Source organism: Rattus rattus, chromosome 4 (assembly GCF_011064425.1).
Source record: "Rattus rattus isolate New Zealand chromosome 4, Rrattus_CSIRO_v1, whole genome shotgun sequence".
Taxonomy (NCBI): Eukaryota; Metazoa; Chordata; class Mammalia; order Rodentia; family Muridae; genus Rattus; species Rattus rattus.
In genome coordinates, this window is record NC_046157.1 from 31,141,016 (window position 1) to 31,159,223 (window position 18,208).

The window sequence follows — 18,208 nt, forward strand, 5'->3', positions numbered from 1 at the left end:
TTGACAAGACACAGGAAAATATACATCTATTACTTAAAGACAAGCTCTCAAACTAGCCACTGTGATTAAATCATTCGAGTTTTCAATGATGCACTGATTCCATGTGAACTGAGTTGCCTTTGAGAATACCGCATTAAGCCAAGTATCAAAAGATTTGACCCACAGAATAAGTGACTTTGTAAATTATTGAATCAAAAAGTCTAAAAACCAAGATTTTAAAAATGAAGCACATTTAATCATTTTTAAATATTCTGTGAGAAAAGGTTAACTTTTAAAATGAAGCACATTATGTATCCCAAATAGTGACAATTACACTGACATTTAAAAGTATTATTTATCACTTAAAATGTCCATTTCAGACTATCTTAAAATACATACAACTGAGTTGCTCTAGAAGCACAAATATACTTGGAATACATACTAATTTTAGCTCATGTTACAATCAAGAGTTTTCACTGATCTACAAGATAGACAAAAATAATAAAATATAAATCAAGATACAAGATAACAGAAAAGACCATTTGTTAATTCCGTTGAAGTGTCATAAATCTACCATTTGAGACACACTTATATGGACTGGCTCCCAGTGTGACAAGGGGAAGCATGAACAGAACTATGCATGTATCAGGCACGCTGCAATGGAAAAGCACGGTTAACACATCCTAGCATGAGTAGGCCCTCTCTTACTGTGTCTCTGCATTGAGGGCCAAGTGGCTGCCAGTGTCAGAGCAGAAAGCAAGTATTACGAGCCTCTGGGTGGAAGAACGCATCATCTCCTAGGAAGCAACCCTGTGTACACAATGCATCTTGAATGCAAGCAAGGCTCTAGACCTTACCAACAACTTGTAAAAATGCAGAGGATGCATTCAGGGTGCAATGGAACAACCAACACAGGGAAACTATCAGAAAATTAAGACATTTTTAGAGTGAAAAGACAGATGGAAGAAGGTTCTGGCATGTCAGCCAGAACACATGAAAAGGTATTTCTAAAATTACAATATACAGATCATACTTGGATCCTAATCAAAACCGCTAAAAGTAAGAAATGTGAATACTTACTGCTTGAAATTAGAGAAATATTCATTTTTGGTATGATAAAGATACCATGGAAACTTATTTTTAAAAAAGATACTATGGCTGGTTTTTAGAACAATCTTTATCTTTTAGAATGGATAAGGATTTACTCCCAATGAGGTAATGTCAAAAAGAGTGTCGGGCTTAAAATGCAACAGCAGTGGCATGGTAATAACCAAAGTGGTGGCTTTGAAACAAACAAACAAATCTACAAGTAGGTTTTCCCTGAGACACTTCTGGTAACTGAAATGGAATAATTTCTGTATCGATGTATTATATAGCAGTATCGTGCATGTAAGGAATAAGGCTTTGGATTGTTGTCAAGAATTATGAATGACTTCTGTGGCACTGTTACCGAGAGAGCTCACTGTCTCTGCTGTTATCATGGGGTACAGCTACAGCAGCAGCAGAATGCTACTTTCTTCCCATAATAAAGTAAGCTTTCCTATTCCAAATTGTAACCAGTATTAACTACTGCCAAACGCCAATAACATAATAACAGTGCGACCTTTTGTAAAACTAGGCTGAGTCTCACTACTCAGTATCATGTTTTAAAAATCTGGACGTACCATAAAAGAGGAAAACAGACATATGTAAGCAGAGACATGTTTAAAACTTTGAAGTTGGAATTCACTGACACTATTATGAAGGTGCTCTCATGAGTGAACTCTTATGTGTATACCATGAAGTGAACAAAACAAAGTGTATGCCACTTGAAAGGGCTGCTTGTTCAAAAACAGCTTAGAAAAATATATGCCATTGTTAAAAATAACGAACAGTAAACAGGAAATTGATTATAATGTGTTACTTCTATTCAAAACAGTTCATAAGCAGTAAGTAAACACCACTAAATGGCAAGCTAAGTATTTCTTAAATGGAGCTAATTTCAAAATAAAAACCAACTGATTTCTACACACAAGGGTTCCAGGATTCCAAAATGTCACATTACAGTGATGTACAAATCCCTAGCAATCTATGAAATGAATATAACCTGTACATATCCTCCTACAGACTTTTACCTTCAGATCATTTAAGATGCCTAATGAATTGTAAATTCTGTGTAACTGTTGTATGTAGTGCTTAAGAAGAGGTGAGATAAACAAGTTGGGTGTTTGATGCAGATGCAGTTTTTCAAATATTTCTGAGTATCATTGATGATGAACATACAAATAGCTACAGAGTACGTGTTAAAGCCAAACCGCACAATGGCTAACATGTCAATGTGGCTAACATGTCAATGTGGCTAACATGTCTACTTATAGGCACTGTCAAGTTTACTTAACTCTATCGTTAACCTGATATTAGCTGTTTGTGAAGACAAATGACGTAGACTCTAATTTCTACGAGTCCAATGGCATTTTAAGGGTTAATTGCAAGGACAGTGGGCTACGCATACATGAAATAAAACACAGGCACAGAAGCTCATATGAGAATGAAGAAAAGAATACAGAATTGAGTTTCGTTTTAGAAGTATACCACTGAAAGGCTTTGTTTGAAATTCTATTTCATGATTTACTGCATGGCAATCAATGAGGGTCATCACCTAGTAAGTAACTTGGTTACACTAAAACGGAAGAAAACTGAACCCAGTGTCAAAAAACATCTGAGAAATACGTCCCCCTTTCTGACAGGTCATTTCCAATAAACAAGTAGGGGAGAAAATCTGTTTATATTCTAGACTCTAGATTAAAAATTCAGTATGTGTGCCATTTTTCCTCTCATATTTTATGTTATTACTTTCATATATGACCTATTATATTTATATACTTTGACAGTCTTTATCAAAATCACATCAAATATTTTTGCATATGACATGGCTACATTCTTGCCAAATTTTGCACTTATTCTAAATCCTATAATCCCTTAGTGTAAAATGTGTAGCTATAGTTTCTTCCTAAACTTTTCACACATGGGTGACTATCAGAAGCAATAGTTACTACTAAAAAACGTAATGACTTCTTTATATATAGACAGCTGTGTGTGTGGGGGGGAGTGGCAGGGGAGAAACACACACAGAGCTCTTATCAGGCACATGGTTAAATACCAAATGTTTAAATATAATCAAGTACTATTTTATAGTTAACTTGTAGCTTATGGAAGTTGAGTGTATTTTAATAAAATTTTATTGGAAGAAAACAATTTGTATTATTGAAATATGTTTACCAGTAGGAAAGAAACCATGAAGTAAATATAAAAATGTAAAAACGGTTCAAAACATATCAAAGTAACAAAAGTAAACATGGTCTCAATAGAGTAAAAATTATCTTTCAAATTTTTTAAGGAGTTGTGATTTTTATATACCTGACAATCAGCTGTGCACATCATCAGTATTCATATGAATACGTGTGTTCACAGACAACCCCCTACATACAGTGTACGTACATAAAGCTTTAATGAACAAGAGTGCAATGCTTCCAAAAGCCTTAAGCACCAGTGTAAGATTCCTAGAACCTGCCAAGCCTCTAGCATGCCAAGTGATCCAAATTATGGATACAGACTGTATCAAATACTCTATAGGTCTTGAGATTGCCCTTTGCCCACAAATCAAACAAAATGCCTAGACTAGCCAGTTCATAAACAAAACACAAAGGGGTTCGTCATCCGTAGGTATGTGAACTTCAGGACACAGTTCTCAAGAGAGCATTGCTCATTTCTTTTACATTAGATATTCAAGTGGAGATTTATATAGAAGCCTAAATGTGACCACTCTGCTTGGACTCATACAACACATCAAAACCCCACTTCTTAAGATAAAATCTTTGATCAAAAGAGCAATAAATTCTTATCTTTCACGGAAAGAAATTTTAGACCTATTTTTCCTGTGGCTTATATTATTACTGATAAAGTTAGTTCTGTCACAGTGTATTATTACTAAAAAGTGTACTTCCAACAACTTGAACTAAGGTGTCTGTATGTTAGTGATTAAACATATTAAAATATTAAGAGTGATATATTGGCAAGCTAACTATACTACTCAATCTTCTGTTATTGCCTTGTAATACATGTTGGGGTAGAGCTAATTTTAATAACACTGCTAAAGAAAAATAGTGTCTAATCATTCAGAATAAAGCTTTCACTACTTACAATATTTTAGGAATATGTCACAATTCTGTCTTCTATATGAAACATATAATAAAAATCTATTTTATATATATATATATATGTATATATAATTCACACATATATATGAATGAAAGAGGATTGGGAGTAGGTGGTTGGTGGTGGTTGGTATCTAATTTGCTTTATTATTAAAAATAATTTATCTATTATGATTCATTTAATAACATCTTCAATGTCCTGGCAAGACACTGGTTCTACACAATCCTTTCCCACAATCAATCCATAGAAAAACATTCTTCGGGCCTTAAAGCAATTTCCATTATCACAATTTTAAGAACTCTACTGCAGAAGTAATTTACCATACAAAGAATATTAACATTTGAAGATTTATATAACATCTCAGAAGTTACATGATACTGGAAAGAATGTAGTTAATGAGCTATATGAAACAAATGAACAAAATAAACCCCCAAAAATCTCATGTTTCCAGTTTTAATTTGAAAAAAAAAAATCCAAACAAACAAACAAAGGAAAAAGTTTGAAACATATACATCCAATTAGGAGAAAATGAAGGAAAAAGGGAGGGACTGCCAATATCCATCAGCAAGTGTTATCAATAACTAGTTCTGTACTTCACATTTCTCTAACGAAACCTCAAGCTTCAAAGTTTATTTTAATATTGTTTTTGTACATGTACCCGTTTGAACAATACCAACATTAAATAACTAAAACAAAAAGATCTAGAAAACCCTTTGTATAGGTTCTTGGATGGAACGACTCACGTCTAACCCTGGCACACAAACAGACTCAAATACCCTCTCTGTCCTGTACCGCGTTTTCATCATTGTTCACACGCTTAGCAAATAAAGCATTAAAATAAGGTTAATGCTTCGTGTACCAAAACCATGTTCACAAACAACTAAAGAATTTTCTTCCAGAAATGAAAAAATTATTAATTATTGTGTCGGGAGGCATATATTTTATTACTCTTGCATGTATTTTGGACAAAAATAGTGAAGAGCCACTTCTGCTCTTGCACACATCACACTCACTGAGTTTATGGCCACAGTTTTAGTGCAACAGAATCTCGCTGAGAAGCCACTCTACAGGAATTACGGCAAGGCTCACTTAAATGCAGAGGTGAAGATCCTAGCTACACAAGACTTAGGAAAGAATGTTTGCAGAGGAAAAGATACTCCATCAGGATGAATGATTTCAGTATACTAAAAATATAGAAGCATTTCTTGAATGAGTTTTACTGTCAATTTTGATGGAGTATACTTAGTGGTGATAAGTTTTGAGAGGTATATGTTACACAATCATTATACTTGAGATTATAGTCTTAGGTAAATATTTAATACGCAATGCCAAGGTAGTTTCATTTTTTTCTGTTTTTAATTTTTGTACCAAAAACGTCATACATGTAACGTTGACATCTTTCTTACCTGTGTGCCTCAGACCAATAAAAGTACTCTGCATTAGAATTTAAATCTTGAGACAGTAGTATAGCAGTGAAAAACTGTAAAGCAGCTCAGATACATTGAACCCAGGTTTTACATTTTCATTTGTCAGATCAGAATATAAAAAGTAAGCTCGAAATCAACTTGAAAAAGCTTATTCTTCCTCAAGAAAAAGTATGAACAATCTGAAAATGATCAACTAGTATGAATGAAACACTGTACATAGTGAAGTCACATCAGTGGCTGTTAAACATACCACTCCCTCCTGGAAATTACGGAACCATCTACATGGGAAACTAAATCATCTTCATTTTCATTATACCGTTCATCACTGACGAACTTCATTCCCATTTTTAGATCTTCGTAATAATCCATCGGTCTTTCAAACCTAGTGAGATTCTCTACATTATTCCACTGAGTTTTCTCGGTCTCTTCTAAGTAGTCTTTACGTATTAGGTTGTTCACTGGGGCTTTGTTTTCCTTTTTCACACTGTCTGGGTAAGAATCATGCTCATCCTGTTGAAGAACATCGATCTGCGACTCTTTTTGCATGTCTGATGGTGGAATATAGTTTTTGGCAAAGTAGTCTCCACGAAACGTCCGTCGTCTCCTATAGCAGAATACTCCAGCCAAAATGCTCACAAGCACTACGAAGAGAGCCCCACCCACTACACTAGCAATGATGGTGCCAATTGTGTCATCCTTAAGTGTTGCCAAAGTTGACAATGGGAAGGGCAACTTTTTATGTTCTGTTGCTAGATCCTGGACGTCAGCAGTTGAGGAACGCCACTGAACTGTAGGCTGAAGGGTGGTGGTAGTGGGAGGATCTAATGGAAACAGTAAAGACAGACAAGACACAGAAAGGCAGACAATGTCAATGAGGCTGAGTCAGCAGCAGGGAACAGGCACCACAGTTAAGGAATACATGTTCAAATAACAATAGTTTTTCATTCTTAATGTAAGATTAAAAAGTTGCACTACTTAACAGATATTTTTTAAAAATCCTGACACTTCAGTCTGTCACCAGTGAAATAAGGAAGAGAAGGCAGTGGTGTGTCGGAAGCCACTGATCCACACTTGAGTACTGCGCTCAAAGGCATGGCTACTGCTCGTCGTCGAAAGTGGCCTATGCAAGGCCGGCTTTAGAATTATCATTCAGAATTTCAATTAAATCAAAATTTCAAATGTGTAGCCTGTGAGCCATAATCAAAAGGAAATAAAATAAAAATTGGCAATAAAATATTTTCTTAATATGCACGTTTACTTATTATATAGTTATCTTTTAAAAGAATGAAAAACCATAGTCTTGTTAAGTGGACATACTATATAAATTGTGGGTTTAATAATTCTCTCAAAAATATTTTTCTTAAATACAAAATACTATAATGTTCTTATGAAAAATATATAATAGTAAAGACCATTATTTGGTAATTTAAAAAAAAATAAGGAGGTATGTAAACTGTCAATCAAGTGCACTATTATTAAATGAGTATAATATACACAGAGTAGAAATATAATAATCACCTCTAATAATCAAGGTAATGTAGTGAGCATTTGTAACATTAAGGAATTTCAACTGTATTTGTATAATTCCATACCATTGTTTTAGGATAGACTGTAAAAGAGAATAGCTAATATTTTAGAGAGAACATTCTAATAATATTTAAGTATTAGATGCAAATGGATCATTTATTGACATTATATTAGAGTAGCCATTAAAATTGAAAAGTAACTAAACATAAATAGTAAAAATTAAAGATTGGTTAATTGTCCATTAAGTAATATCTGTAGGCCATGTTATACACAGTCCTAGAGTTTAAAGATGAGTTTAAAATGTTGAGTTTTTCATAGATAAAAATAAATAACCCAAATGGTAATCTCCTAAAATTAATTTTTATGTGAGTGGTTCTGATAGAACTTTTTAAAATGATTGTTAGAAAAGTACTAAATCTACATGGGGTAAGTTATTCTAACGTCACAAGCTAAAGAAATGTACTTACTGAAACAGGATTCATCACGGAATGCCATATGTATAGAATGTGGTAAAAATTTAGCAAGTACAGCATTAAAAAAAAAAGCCACCAAATACTGTAACCTCTTTTCCTATGGTTTTAAGCTGCTGTAAGGGGAAATTCTGATGGGTGCTATCAAATGCTACATGTATGTGAGTCTAGGAAGACTTTGTGAGACAATCTTCTCTAGATGGGCAAGTTCACTTTGAAGAAAAAAGGAGTAAAGCTTCATATGATCCAACTTCAAGAAATTAAATTTACTAAAGTAAGACAAAAAGCGGGGTTGGGATTTAGCTCAGTGGTAGAGTGCTTGCCTATGTTAAGGCCCTGGGTTGGTCCCCAGCTCGAAAAAAAAAAAAAAAAAGTAAAGACAAAACCTAAAGCTTTTATATGAAACAATATATGTATAATTTTAGGGGAGTAACAGGGCAGCCAAATTACTGAACGGTAATATGTAAAGGAAAAATGTACATGTACTAGCACATTGAAAAAAATACAAATTGCCTACATTAATTATTTAAAACTTATCCAACTCTACATATCTGTATACATGGAGCTGTTCAAAGCTTAGAACGACCCTAACGCCCTAGTTTTCTTAGAGCAATGCATACACCTGAGTTCCTACCAACTAAAAAATATAAAACTCAACAGTGTTATAATATGTTGATGAAAAATTTGAACTTTATTTCCATTTGCAAAGTTCTTTATGCATACACAAATGGATATCTACTGGTTTTTTTCATATGTAATAAAAGAAAGATTTCAGAAAAATTTAACAAAAATATTTAAAACTTAGTTAACCTTATTAGTGGCCCTGGCAACTTTTCAATTAACTATTCTCCTTAACTAGTGTTAAAGACAGCATAACCACAGTGTCAGCAGTACAGGAGTGAACACTTCATTTTACATCTTAAGCAACGGACATATGGTAATTGTATTTTGACCTACAATGAATCTTGGTTCATGCATAGAGTCAAATGTTTTAATCATCAACAGCTACCCATCTATAGTGATTGAAAATCACATCCTCACTCCTTATTGTTTCAACCAGACATCTGTATTATTTGCTAACTGTATGACATATAAAAAGACAAATATAAAAACTGCAGTTGATTCTAAGATCTCTACCAAAGGAAAGGTCTTTTTAGTCTGTTTTGCCAATGACTTAATTAGTTCTGCCAATTAGAAGAACAAATAGTACATTCAGGAATATCCTTGTAGCTATAAGGCACAATTCAATCTATTAATAAATATGTTAAAATTAAATATATTGACCTTAACTTTTTTCTATATTGGTTGTTAAAATTTTAAAAACTTCCTATCTTAAAATCAGAAATCACCATTTATAGATTCTTGAATTTATGCCTGGATCCCAAAATTAATAATATGAAATTCTACTGTGCGAGGAGTGGGAATATCAGGCTTGGGTACTGATGTAAAATGTTGTGATTTGACACACATTTTCAGAGAAAATTTTCTATTTTCAGAGAAGTGGTAAATTAGTTACAGGAGGGGGCAAGCAAACAGCAAATCAGGAAAACACAATGTCCAGCAGTCAGCTAGTCCTGGGCTGAAAGCCACAGAGTGACAGTCAGCTCGGGTACAGTGCAGCAGCCTGAATTCAATCCTCTAATCCTGAGCCATGGCCTTCTGTCCTAACCCTAATGGCCATGAACACGGAAAAACAGATACGTTAAAAACAAATTCACTCACAGTTGCTACGTCCATAGTCTCCTAGTAAAACTCTGATTATGTATTTTTAAACCTAACACTGAGATGGCATCTTACTGTACCACATACAGCCTTTCATCCTGACAAAAGCCCAGCAGGTTGGAGAAAAGGCACCTTGGAAACACACCAGCACACCGAGGATACTTAAAAGAACACACAGTAGTAAAGAGGGCAACTACAGGGGCAGAGACATCAGCACCATAGACTCTGCCTAGGAAGTAACATCTAATTCTTGATCACTTCATAAGCACTACCTCACACAAAGTTATCGTCTTCAGCAGTACTCTGAGGAATTAAACCGATGTCTCATTTTTACTCAGTTGTCTCCGCATTTTATAACACTTTAAATAGATTTTGATTTTTAAAAAACTGGTTAGTCTTCAGTTCCCTAAAGAAAAATAAGGTTACTTCTTTGCTAAATCTAATTTTTTTCACTCATGCAGCAAAAGTGTATGGGGTACCTACTTATGTTACAGATTATTGGACATGGCAACAATGTACCTATGAATAATAAAGTAGACACAAACCCTTGACCTCTAAGTGTTAACTTCTAGTGGGGATAAAAATGGGTACACATATGAATAAAATACTAACAAGTACCAAGGAAAACAAGGCAGAGAACAGGGGTGGCAATCAGGTATAGAGAATCCCAGAAGAGAGATTCTGTTGGAAAAGGTGACATTTTGGAAAGGGAAGTAAGGAAAGAGTTACCAGGGCCCTGCAGACTTTCAGAGACAGGAAATGCACACTGAGTCAGAAGCATGCCTGGTCTGTTCAGTGGAAAGGCGGAGCCACTGAGCACTGACAGAGATGACGCTAGGACTGCAAGCATGCAGAGGGCCTTGCTATTCACAATGAAGATCTACTTTAACCCAGTAAATGGAGTTCACGAAAGGTTTTAAGAAGAGTGACATAATCTAATGCACTCTTTCAAAGACTGGCTGCTTGTGTGAATACAGACTGAAGGGTGACAGGTTCAAAGAGGGAGATTAACAACTTTACAGGTAAAGAGTTCTGGTTGTTCTTGATCAAAGCGGTAACAGCAGAAAAGGTGAAGAGTGGATTAATATTCCATATAATGGATGCTGGAAAGCTGATGCTGGTTTAATGGTAGACTGAGTGGAGTATAGAAGAAAGAGTGATAAGAAAGTTGATTTAAAAGGGCTGTGTCTTGAGTGAATGCAGTAACAGAAGTCATAAGCAACCGAAGGGAGAAAGTGATAGAGTTTGCATCAAGGGGCAGGAGAAAAGTCAGGCCAGATCTTGATTTTGAACAAGGTAAGTTGTAAATGTCTACTGAATTTCTGCATGGAATTCATGATTATAAATAGGTGACTGCAAATGAAGGCTAAGAATTCTTCAAAATAAAACAGAACAAATTACAACCCTGGAGTAGAGTTTGGCTGTCACCTACGGAATCAGTACACATATGTAAGAGACCAACTTAAACCTGGGTATGTAAAGAAGATAGAACAGTAACATTGGAGCTAAGGTCATTACCTCATAGGAAGCGGAGTAAAAGAAACAACAGGTAAGTACTCCTCAGGAAACTAAAATTTAAGTCTCCAATATAATTTAACTACACACTGCCTATGGTTATTTTTCAACAGAAGAAGTAACTAATACTTTAATCCCCTTCCCACCAAAACGCTGTTACTAAGGAGCGGTAAGTGAATGCACATGGCTTTGTGTTCCTTCTGAGTATCACACAGGAAACCAGAACCGCTGGTGTACGCCAGCACTGATCCACGGCTTGTCCTGAGGACAGGTGAGCACCTACGCAAGCACTGTCACCAGCCTGTAGTGACACTGGGGCACACACAGGGTCACACAAAACTGACAGCAAAGCATACTGTTTTCTAAAGTCTGTAACACATTCTTACACTTGCAGAGACTTAGAACCACAACTATTCTTTCCGTAGTAGAAAACTTCATCTGAGGGCCCTTCTTTTTCTCATACTCATTTTCTATGAAGTAGATGTGAGCACTGCTATATCCTTCTGATCATTAAGAATTATTCAAAGAATTTAATGTATTTTCCCTGTTTCAGTACCTTATGGGTAATTAATAAAAAATATGGGTTTTGTTCTTATATTTTGTAAATGCTCAAATTTATACTGAATTAACAAAACTTTCATAGTGAAAACAGTATGTGAAAAATACATTTTCAGGGTTTAAAAACTTAGGAAAAATATCAAATTTTACATCATTAAAACACAGTAGCATTCTTACTTCACTTCTCATTACTCTAAAATGGCAGTCCCATCTCCAATGGCAAGCAATGTTATTTCCAAAGCCAAAATAAAAAAGTTAATAGCACATTTTACTTATCAGACAATTACATGCAGAGCAGAAAATAAAGAAGGAAAACAAAACAAAACACTGTTCATTGTTTAAACACAATTTAGAAAGGCATGCTAGGGTCAAGCTATATGAAGAACTGGCTGACTACACATGTTGACCTCTCTTAAAGAACTACTGCTTTACACATCTTAGATGCTCTTACTCTATCATAGCCCCTTTATGGTCTCTTAAATTTCCTATCAATGAAGCTGAACTGCTATGAGGAAAAGTACTGTTCAGTACTACCTTACGATTATTATGATATGACTATATTAACTCATCTCAGAAAAAGGCAATGGCTTACCTGAAATGTAGATGACCTTTTGATCACTTCTTTGACCAAGGGAATTTGTCACTTTACAGACATAAACACCAGAATAATTGAAAGTCAGTGGCTGAACAAAATGAAGAGTATTGTCTGACGCCAATAAACCATCAGGCCATTGTCCATCCAACCTAGATGTTTAAAAAGCATAACATTATTTTAAATAGCTTCAAATAGCAAACCCCTATAATTAAACTGTTGTACTTTTAGGATACCAGTAAAACTCTTGTGTCCTTTACCTATAATTACTTATGAAAGCATATAATTTTCATTTCAATAAAGATGAACTATACAAGTCCATTAAATACATACACTTCTTTGGAAAATTAATCCATGTGTGTTAGATAGGTCAGCATAATGAAAGGGAAGCTTTTCAAAGCTTTTATTAAATTGCATCAATTACATATATACCTCATCCTGATAACTATCACCCTCCACATCTCTGAAGCTCCATACCCCCTTCTGCCAAACCCACCCTATTCATGTCTTTTTATGATACACTGAGTTTAACCAGAACTACTGGTATGACCATGTATTTGGAACTATCTACTGGAGGTTAGTGGCTCATCCTTGGTACCTAACTGAAAACAATGTTATTTCTTCCCTTCCCCAGGGATATAAGAATAGCTAATAGTTCGGTAAGTAGAGATGGGTCCTATTAGTCCCTTCCTGACTGGTGACAGGTTGAGTCATGTCCAGGACTAGTACAGGGTGCTGCAGCTAAAACTTCCTTCCATCTTCCTGCCTTTTATTTCCCACTCACTCTTCACAGTATTTCTCTAGCCTTTGATGGAGTGGTATATATGTCCTATTTATCACTGAGTGTTCAACCATCACTCAAGTCTCAGGACCCTAAGCAGCCATTAAGTCTCGATACCATTCACTGTTGAGGGAAACTAAATCTGTAGATCAATCCTGGCACAAAAATCAACTCTAAATGGATGGAAGACCTCAACGTAAAACCACACGTTCTGAAACTATTAGAAGAAAAGGAACGAAATGTATACAAGATACAGTCATAGGCAAGGGTTTTTAAATAGGAATTGAGTCACTCAGAAAACAAAGTCAACAATCAAAATTAAATGGCTGTGTACAGCAAAGAAAAGCCCAGTCAAAGAAAAATCTTTACCAGCTATACACATCTACAGAGTTAATCTATACACACAAGAAAAAAAATCAAGAAAATAATCTAATTCTAAAAACAGGCTATGGAGTTAAGTCCTAGTTTGCTGTAAGTGTCAGTTTGATATTGCCTTGACTCACATACGATGGAAATCTCAATTGAAGGATTTCCTACATCAGACTGTATTATGGGCATGCTTGGGGGAAATGTTTGATTATTAATTGATTTAGGAAGGCATAGTCCACTGTGGACACCAAATTCCTACGTAAATGAAACTGGACAAAAGCTAGCTTAGCATGTTAAGGAGTCAACACGCAGCATTGCTCAATGGTTTCTGCTTCATTTCTGACCTAATTTTCCCTGATAATGGACTATGACCTGTAAATGGGCACAAACCATTTCTTCCCTAAGTTGCTTTCTGTCAGAGTGTTTTACCACATGAATAGACAGCAAAGTAACAATCTAAACAGGTAATTCTCAATGATGATGATAATGATACAAAAGGCTAATACCCACTTTTAAAAATTTAGACATCGTTAGCCATGAAAGAATAAAGATTCAAACTACTTTGAGAGCTGATTTCATCCATTAGCATGGATATCATCAAGGAAGCAAGTGAGGAGCTGGAGACGCGACTTAGCAGTTAAAAGCATTTACTGTTACTGAACCAAGACTGTGCTTGGCTCCAGCACCCATATGGCCCTCACAATAGTCTCTCTACACATCCAGAAGATATTAAAGCCCTGTGCTGTCTTCATGGGCTTCTATGTGAACATGGTATGCATATGCAAGCACATACACATAAAATCAAACAAAATATAAATAATCAACTGACAACAAATGCTGTCAAGGCTGTAGACAAAGAGGAACACATAGTCACTGTTAGTGAGAGTATGAAAATCAGTTCTTCAAAATACTAGAAATAGAACTATCACCCAGCTCTCCACTGCTAGGGATAAACCCAAAGGACTCTACATCCTACTACAGAGATATTTGTTCATCCATATTCAGTGATGCTTTATTCACAACAGCTAAGAAATGAAATCAGCTTAGATGTTCATCAATTGATGAATGGATGATTAAAAATGTAGATAGACATAATATAATTTTATTCAACTGAGAAGAAAAATGAGATTGAATCTGTAAGTAAATGGAATGGAAAAATGATGGGTAACCCAGGCGCAGAAACAAAGCATGCCGTGTGCTTTCTCCCATCTAGGCCTCAGCACTGAGTCTGTAGACTTGTGTTCAGCTTCAAGTACCTGTGAAAGCCAAAGGGGCCACTGGGGTTGGGTACATAAGAAAGGGGGTGCAGTACAATATGGGTGATGTGGTGATAGGAAAGTGAACGGAAGGGACAGGAGAAATGCAAAGTGCAAGGTTTGTGGTAGGGGAGGCAGGGAAATTACAAGGCAGAGAGATCAATGATGTAGACCTAAAGAGGCCATATGCAGACTTGCTAACTTAAATATAAGCCAAAACCAAGAGGGAGAGCTAGAAGAGCCATTCTGCGTATCTCAGTTAGTGCCACTCCTAAAAGCCATGGATTACTAAACAAAAATAGCACTAGATATGAGATGCCTCTTTATTAGCTAAGCCCTGGAGACCCCAACAATAGAGCCTCTTGTCATTTCTCAAGATTGCCCGACAGAATTAGGTAAGAGTCTGCTGCTGAAGCTATCACGCACCCTAAGGATGGGATACAGAGACACCAAGCTGAAACTGAAGTGGAAGCTTCCTCACTGCAGGAAGCTGTCATCACATGACAGCAGTTATAGGTGAAAGGGGGAGGAGGGGAAGCTAAAATCTCTAACACTGCTGCCAGTATCCAGAGACAGAAATACCACTATTGAGAAACTTTCCATTTGTTTAATTTCTTTAGCTATTAATTTAATTATGCACTGATTAAAATCAGCCTTAGTGCATTTAAGAATACATTTCTCTTTTAAACGATTGGCTACTGTGACTTTAACTACGTATTACCTGCTCCACACAGACTTGAAGGGTGGAGGATTTGCGTCAGCATTACACTTGAGGTTAACACCTTTTCTTCCCACAAACCAATTTCCATCATATCCTGTCACTGAGACTTCAGGAGCATCTATAAAAATCAATGCACACAGGACACAATTATCTATTGTTAGGAATAAATACACTGTACAATGAAAAACCATTAATGTAATAGATAAGCTTTAGAAGAATGGAAATTATTTTTCCTTACTTTCAACATAATCACTAGGGAAGGCAAAATTCAGTAAACAGTACTTGACTAAGACAATGAATGAATAAATTGATGACTGGATGAATGGAATTCAGACACCAGATAAACAAAAGTCACCCAAGACTCTATTTAGCATGGACACTGAATGTAAGACTTCATAAACCCTATTTATGAAAGACATAGCCACATAAACAAAAAGGTACAATGTGGTACTTAATAAGACCTGGCATTTAGGTACTGCCTTAGCTTTAGTACCAAGGACCTTCTAAAACTGTCTTGAAAAGGATGTTTAATCTAAGAGAAGTAAGATTCATACCTTAAAATTAAGTACCATTTGGCTGCCATGGAAAGCCATGGCACGCACTTTTGAGACTCTAAGTATAGTATATCTAGTACTGGCTGCTACAGTAATAAAAGAAACCATTTGCTCACTGCAGCCCAAGGGTCTACAGCACATGCAGGGCATAAGCACACTTACATAAGTGCACTGAGTGTAATCGAAACTCCTCAGCCTGGCATTTCGGCACCAAGTAACAACAACACAACGTCAAAACCCCATACAGATGACGTCAAAACCCCATACAGATGACATCAACTGTCACACTTAACTTCAACACCTGCTAACCATCTCACCAATCCGCCTAACACTAGTCACCCTTGCTAAAAAATATAAGCAACCACCTTTAATTCAAAAAAATGAAAATGCTAAACAAATTATAATGTATCAAAACAGCAACTGCTGAAGTGAGATGTAGATACGCGTGAAATATAAAAACATGTCAGAGAACTCCTCTAACTTTAAAGTACAGGTAGCTTTGACTCTTATATGTAGTTTTACTATTTCAAAATATTTACTTTAAAATACTTTCAAATATGTAAAAAATTATATGATTTTTTTGGGGAGGTTCAGCTTACAATACCAGAGAAAGACAGACTTTCAAATTGCTAAAATGTATCTAGAAAGTAAAGGGGAATTTGTTTTGTTTTGTGTTTCGCTTTCTGAAACAGGATTCTGTGTGACCCCAGCTGTGGTGGAACTCGCTCTGTAGACCACGCAAGTATTCACAGAAATACTTCTCATGAGTGCTAGGATTACAAGTGAGAGCTCCACTACTACCTGGCTAAGTAAAAGATTCTTATGGAAAACAATAAGACCCAGGACTGGTTTAGCAGTCCAGTAAGAGACAATGGAGTTTCTTGTCAAGTACACATCTGAAGTACAAGTTTCCACAGCTTCCTTAAAGCTAGCCTACTTTAAAGTCTCAAAACAACAAAATTAAGCACATATATAATTGGAATAACTCCACTGTAGAATACCTGCATATTCAGTATTCAGACCAAAAGCCATGACCTTTGTCGACAGAAGACAACACACTGTGTGACTGTTAAAAGCAGTGCTAGTGCATACTTACACTGGATGTCGAGTATGAAAGAATATCGAATGTCCTTTTCTAAGGTTGGATGTTTTACAACACAAGTAATTCGCCTTCCTCTAGCAAATCTTGTGGGAAACAGCTTGTATTGGCTGACAATCGTTGCTGTTTCATTGGGAAAAGAAGTTATAGTAGATTCCATTTCGCCGAGATCCCCTTCCCAGTCAATACGTGCAACTGGTTTTCCAGTGGCCGCTATACAAACGGCTGCTACGGTCTCATTTCCTCCATCAATTAAAGAGTCTGGCCCTTTCATCAGGCTCACGGTGGGTTCAACTGTTTAAGAAAAAAGGTACATCAATTAAGATAGTAACTTACAATTTGTTCTAGCCAGATCTAGAAATATTTCATAATCTAAGGACAAATACAAATAATATAAGTATTTTTTTAAGTAATGCCAACATCAACTACATTTCTAGAACAAGAAGACAAATTTTAAATTATCACCACAAAGATAGCTGTCCCTGATAAAGTTTCATATTCAGAGGTGAATGAACTATAACCCAATTAATTAAACACATCAGTGACCTTGATCATAATTTCCTTTATGATATTAAAACCATTACTTTTTGGAACTTTTATACTTTAAGAATGTGGTGTGTGTGTGTGTGTGTGTGTGTGTGTGTGTGTGTGTGTGTCTTACTTCACTCTAAGGAAATGTTACTGGTTCTGCTCCACCTCTAGTTCATACGTTTCCTTACCTAGCTCCTTCTGAGAAACAGAGGAAAGGAAAGAAAGATAACGAGTAAGTTTATAGCAAATAGCCCAGTATCCACCACCATCTAAACTAAAAATAGCAGTTCCAAAGTTCCTTGTCTCTCCTTATCTTACCTTATGCTCTTTAATGCTAACTTGGTAAATGAACTTTAAATATCTTCTCATTAAAATCATTATGACAAACCTAAACCAGACAGCCTTCCTTTACCTGCACTTGAAGTGCATAACAGAACTGCTATACATTATTGTGAGGTTTTCTTTTATCCAACCTTGAATATAATAGATTTGTTTATTTATCTTTGTTTTTAAATTCATGTCAACTATTTATTTTCCCATGACTTAGATCCTTGTGGAATTTTAATTACTGCAGAATTTATTTATACAGTAAGTCATTTATTCATACCAGAATTTATCGCTAATATATACTAGGGTTGTTCCCTATTTTTCTTAAATAGCTCTACAATCATCACTCATATTCATATTATGGTATATTTATAACAACTTTTTTTTTTTTTTTTTTTAATTAACTTGAGTATTTCTCATGTACATTTCGAGTGTTATTCCCTTTCCCGGTTTCCGGGCAAACATCCCCTTCCCTCCCCCCCTTCCTTATGGGTGAACAACTTTTTTTTTTGGTTTGTACCAAATACTAGACCTGCTTCTATGTTTATTTTCAGTTTCACCTAAACTTACTCAAGGTGCCAATTAA

At 35.6% G+C, this 18,208-nt stretch overlaps 1 protein-coding gene across 2 annotated transcripts in view; it reads right to left on the bottom strand.

Moving 5' to 3' along the window:
* The window catches only part of Nectin3 (nectin cell adhesion molecule 3), a 97,175-nt gene that overhangs the window by 46,632 nt on the left and 32,335 nt on the right, over positions 1-18,208 (bottom strand). The window contains exons 3-6 of one of the 2 annotated variants that reach the window (XM_032900259.1): positions 16,762-17,058; positions 15,112-15,229; positions 11,985-12,136; positions 4,290-6,421 (exon numbers count right to left, since the gene is read on the bottom strand). In XM_032900259.1, the coding sequence (XP_032756150.1) occupies positions 5,841-6,421; positions 11,985-12,136; positions 15,112-15,229; positions 16,762-17,058 (1,148 nt within the window). In that variant the 3' untranslated portion in view covers positions 4,290-5,840. Of the gene's footprint in view, positions 1-4,289; positions 6,422-11,984; positions 12,137-15,111; positions 15,230-16,761; positions 17,059-18,208 lie in introns of those variants that run through there. The other variant, XM_032900260.1, reaches the window with a different exon arrangement.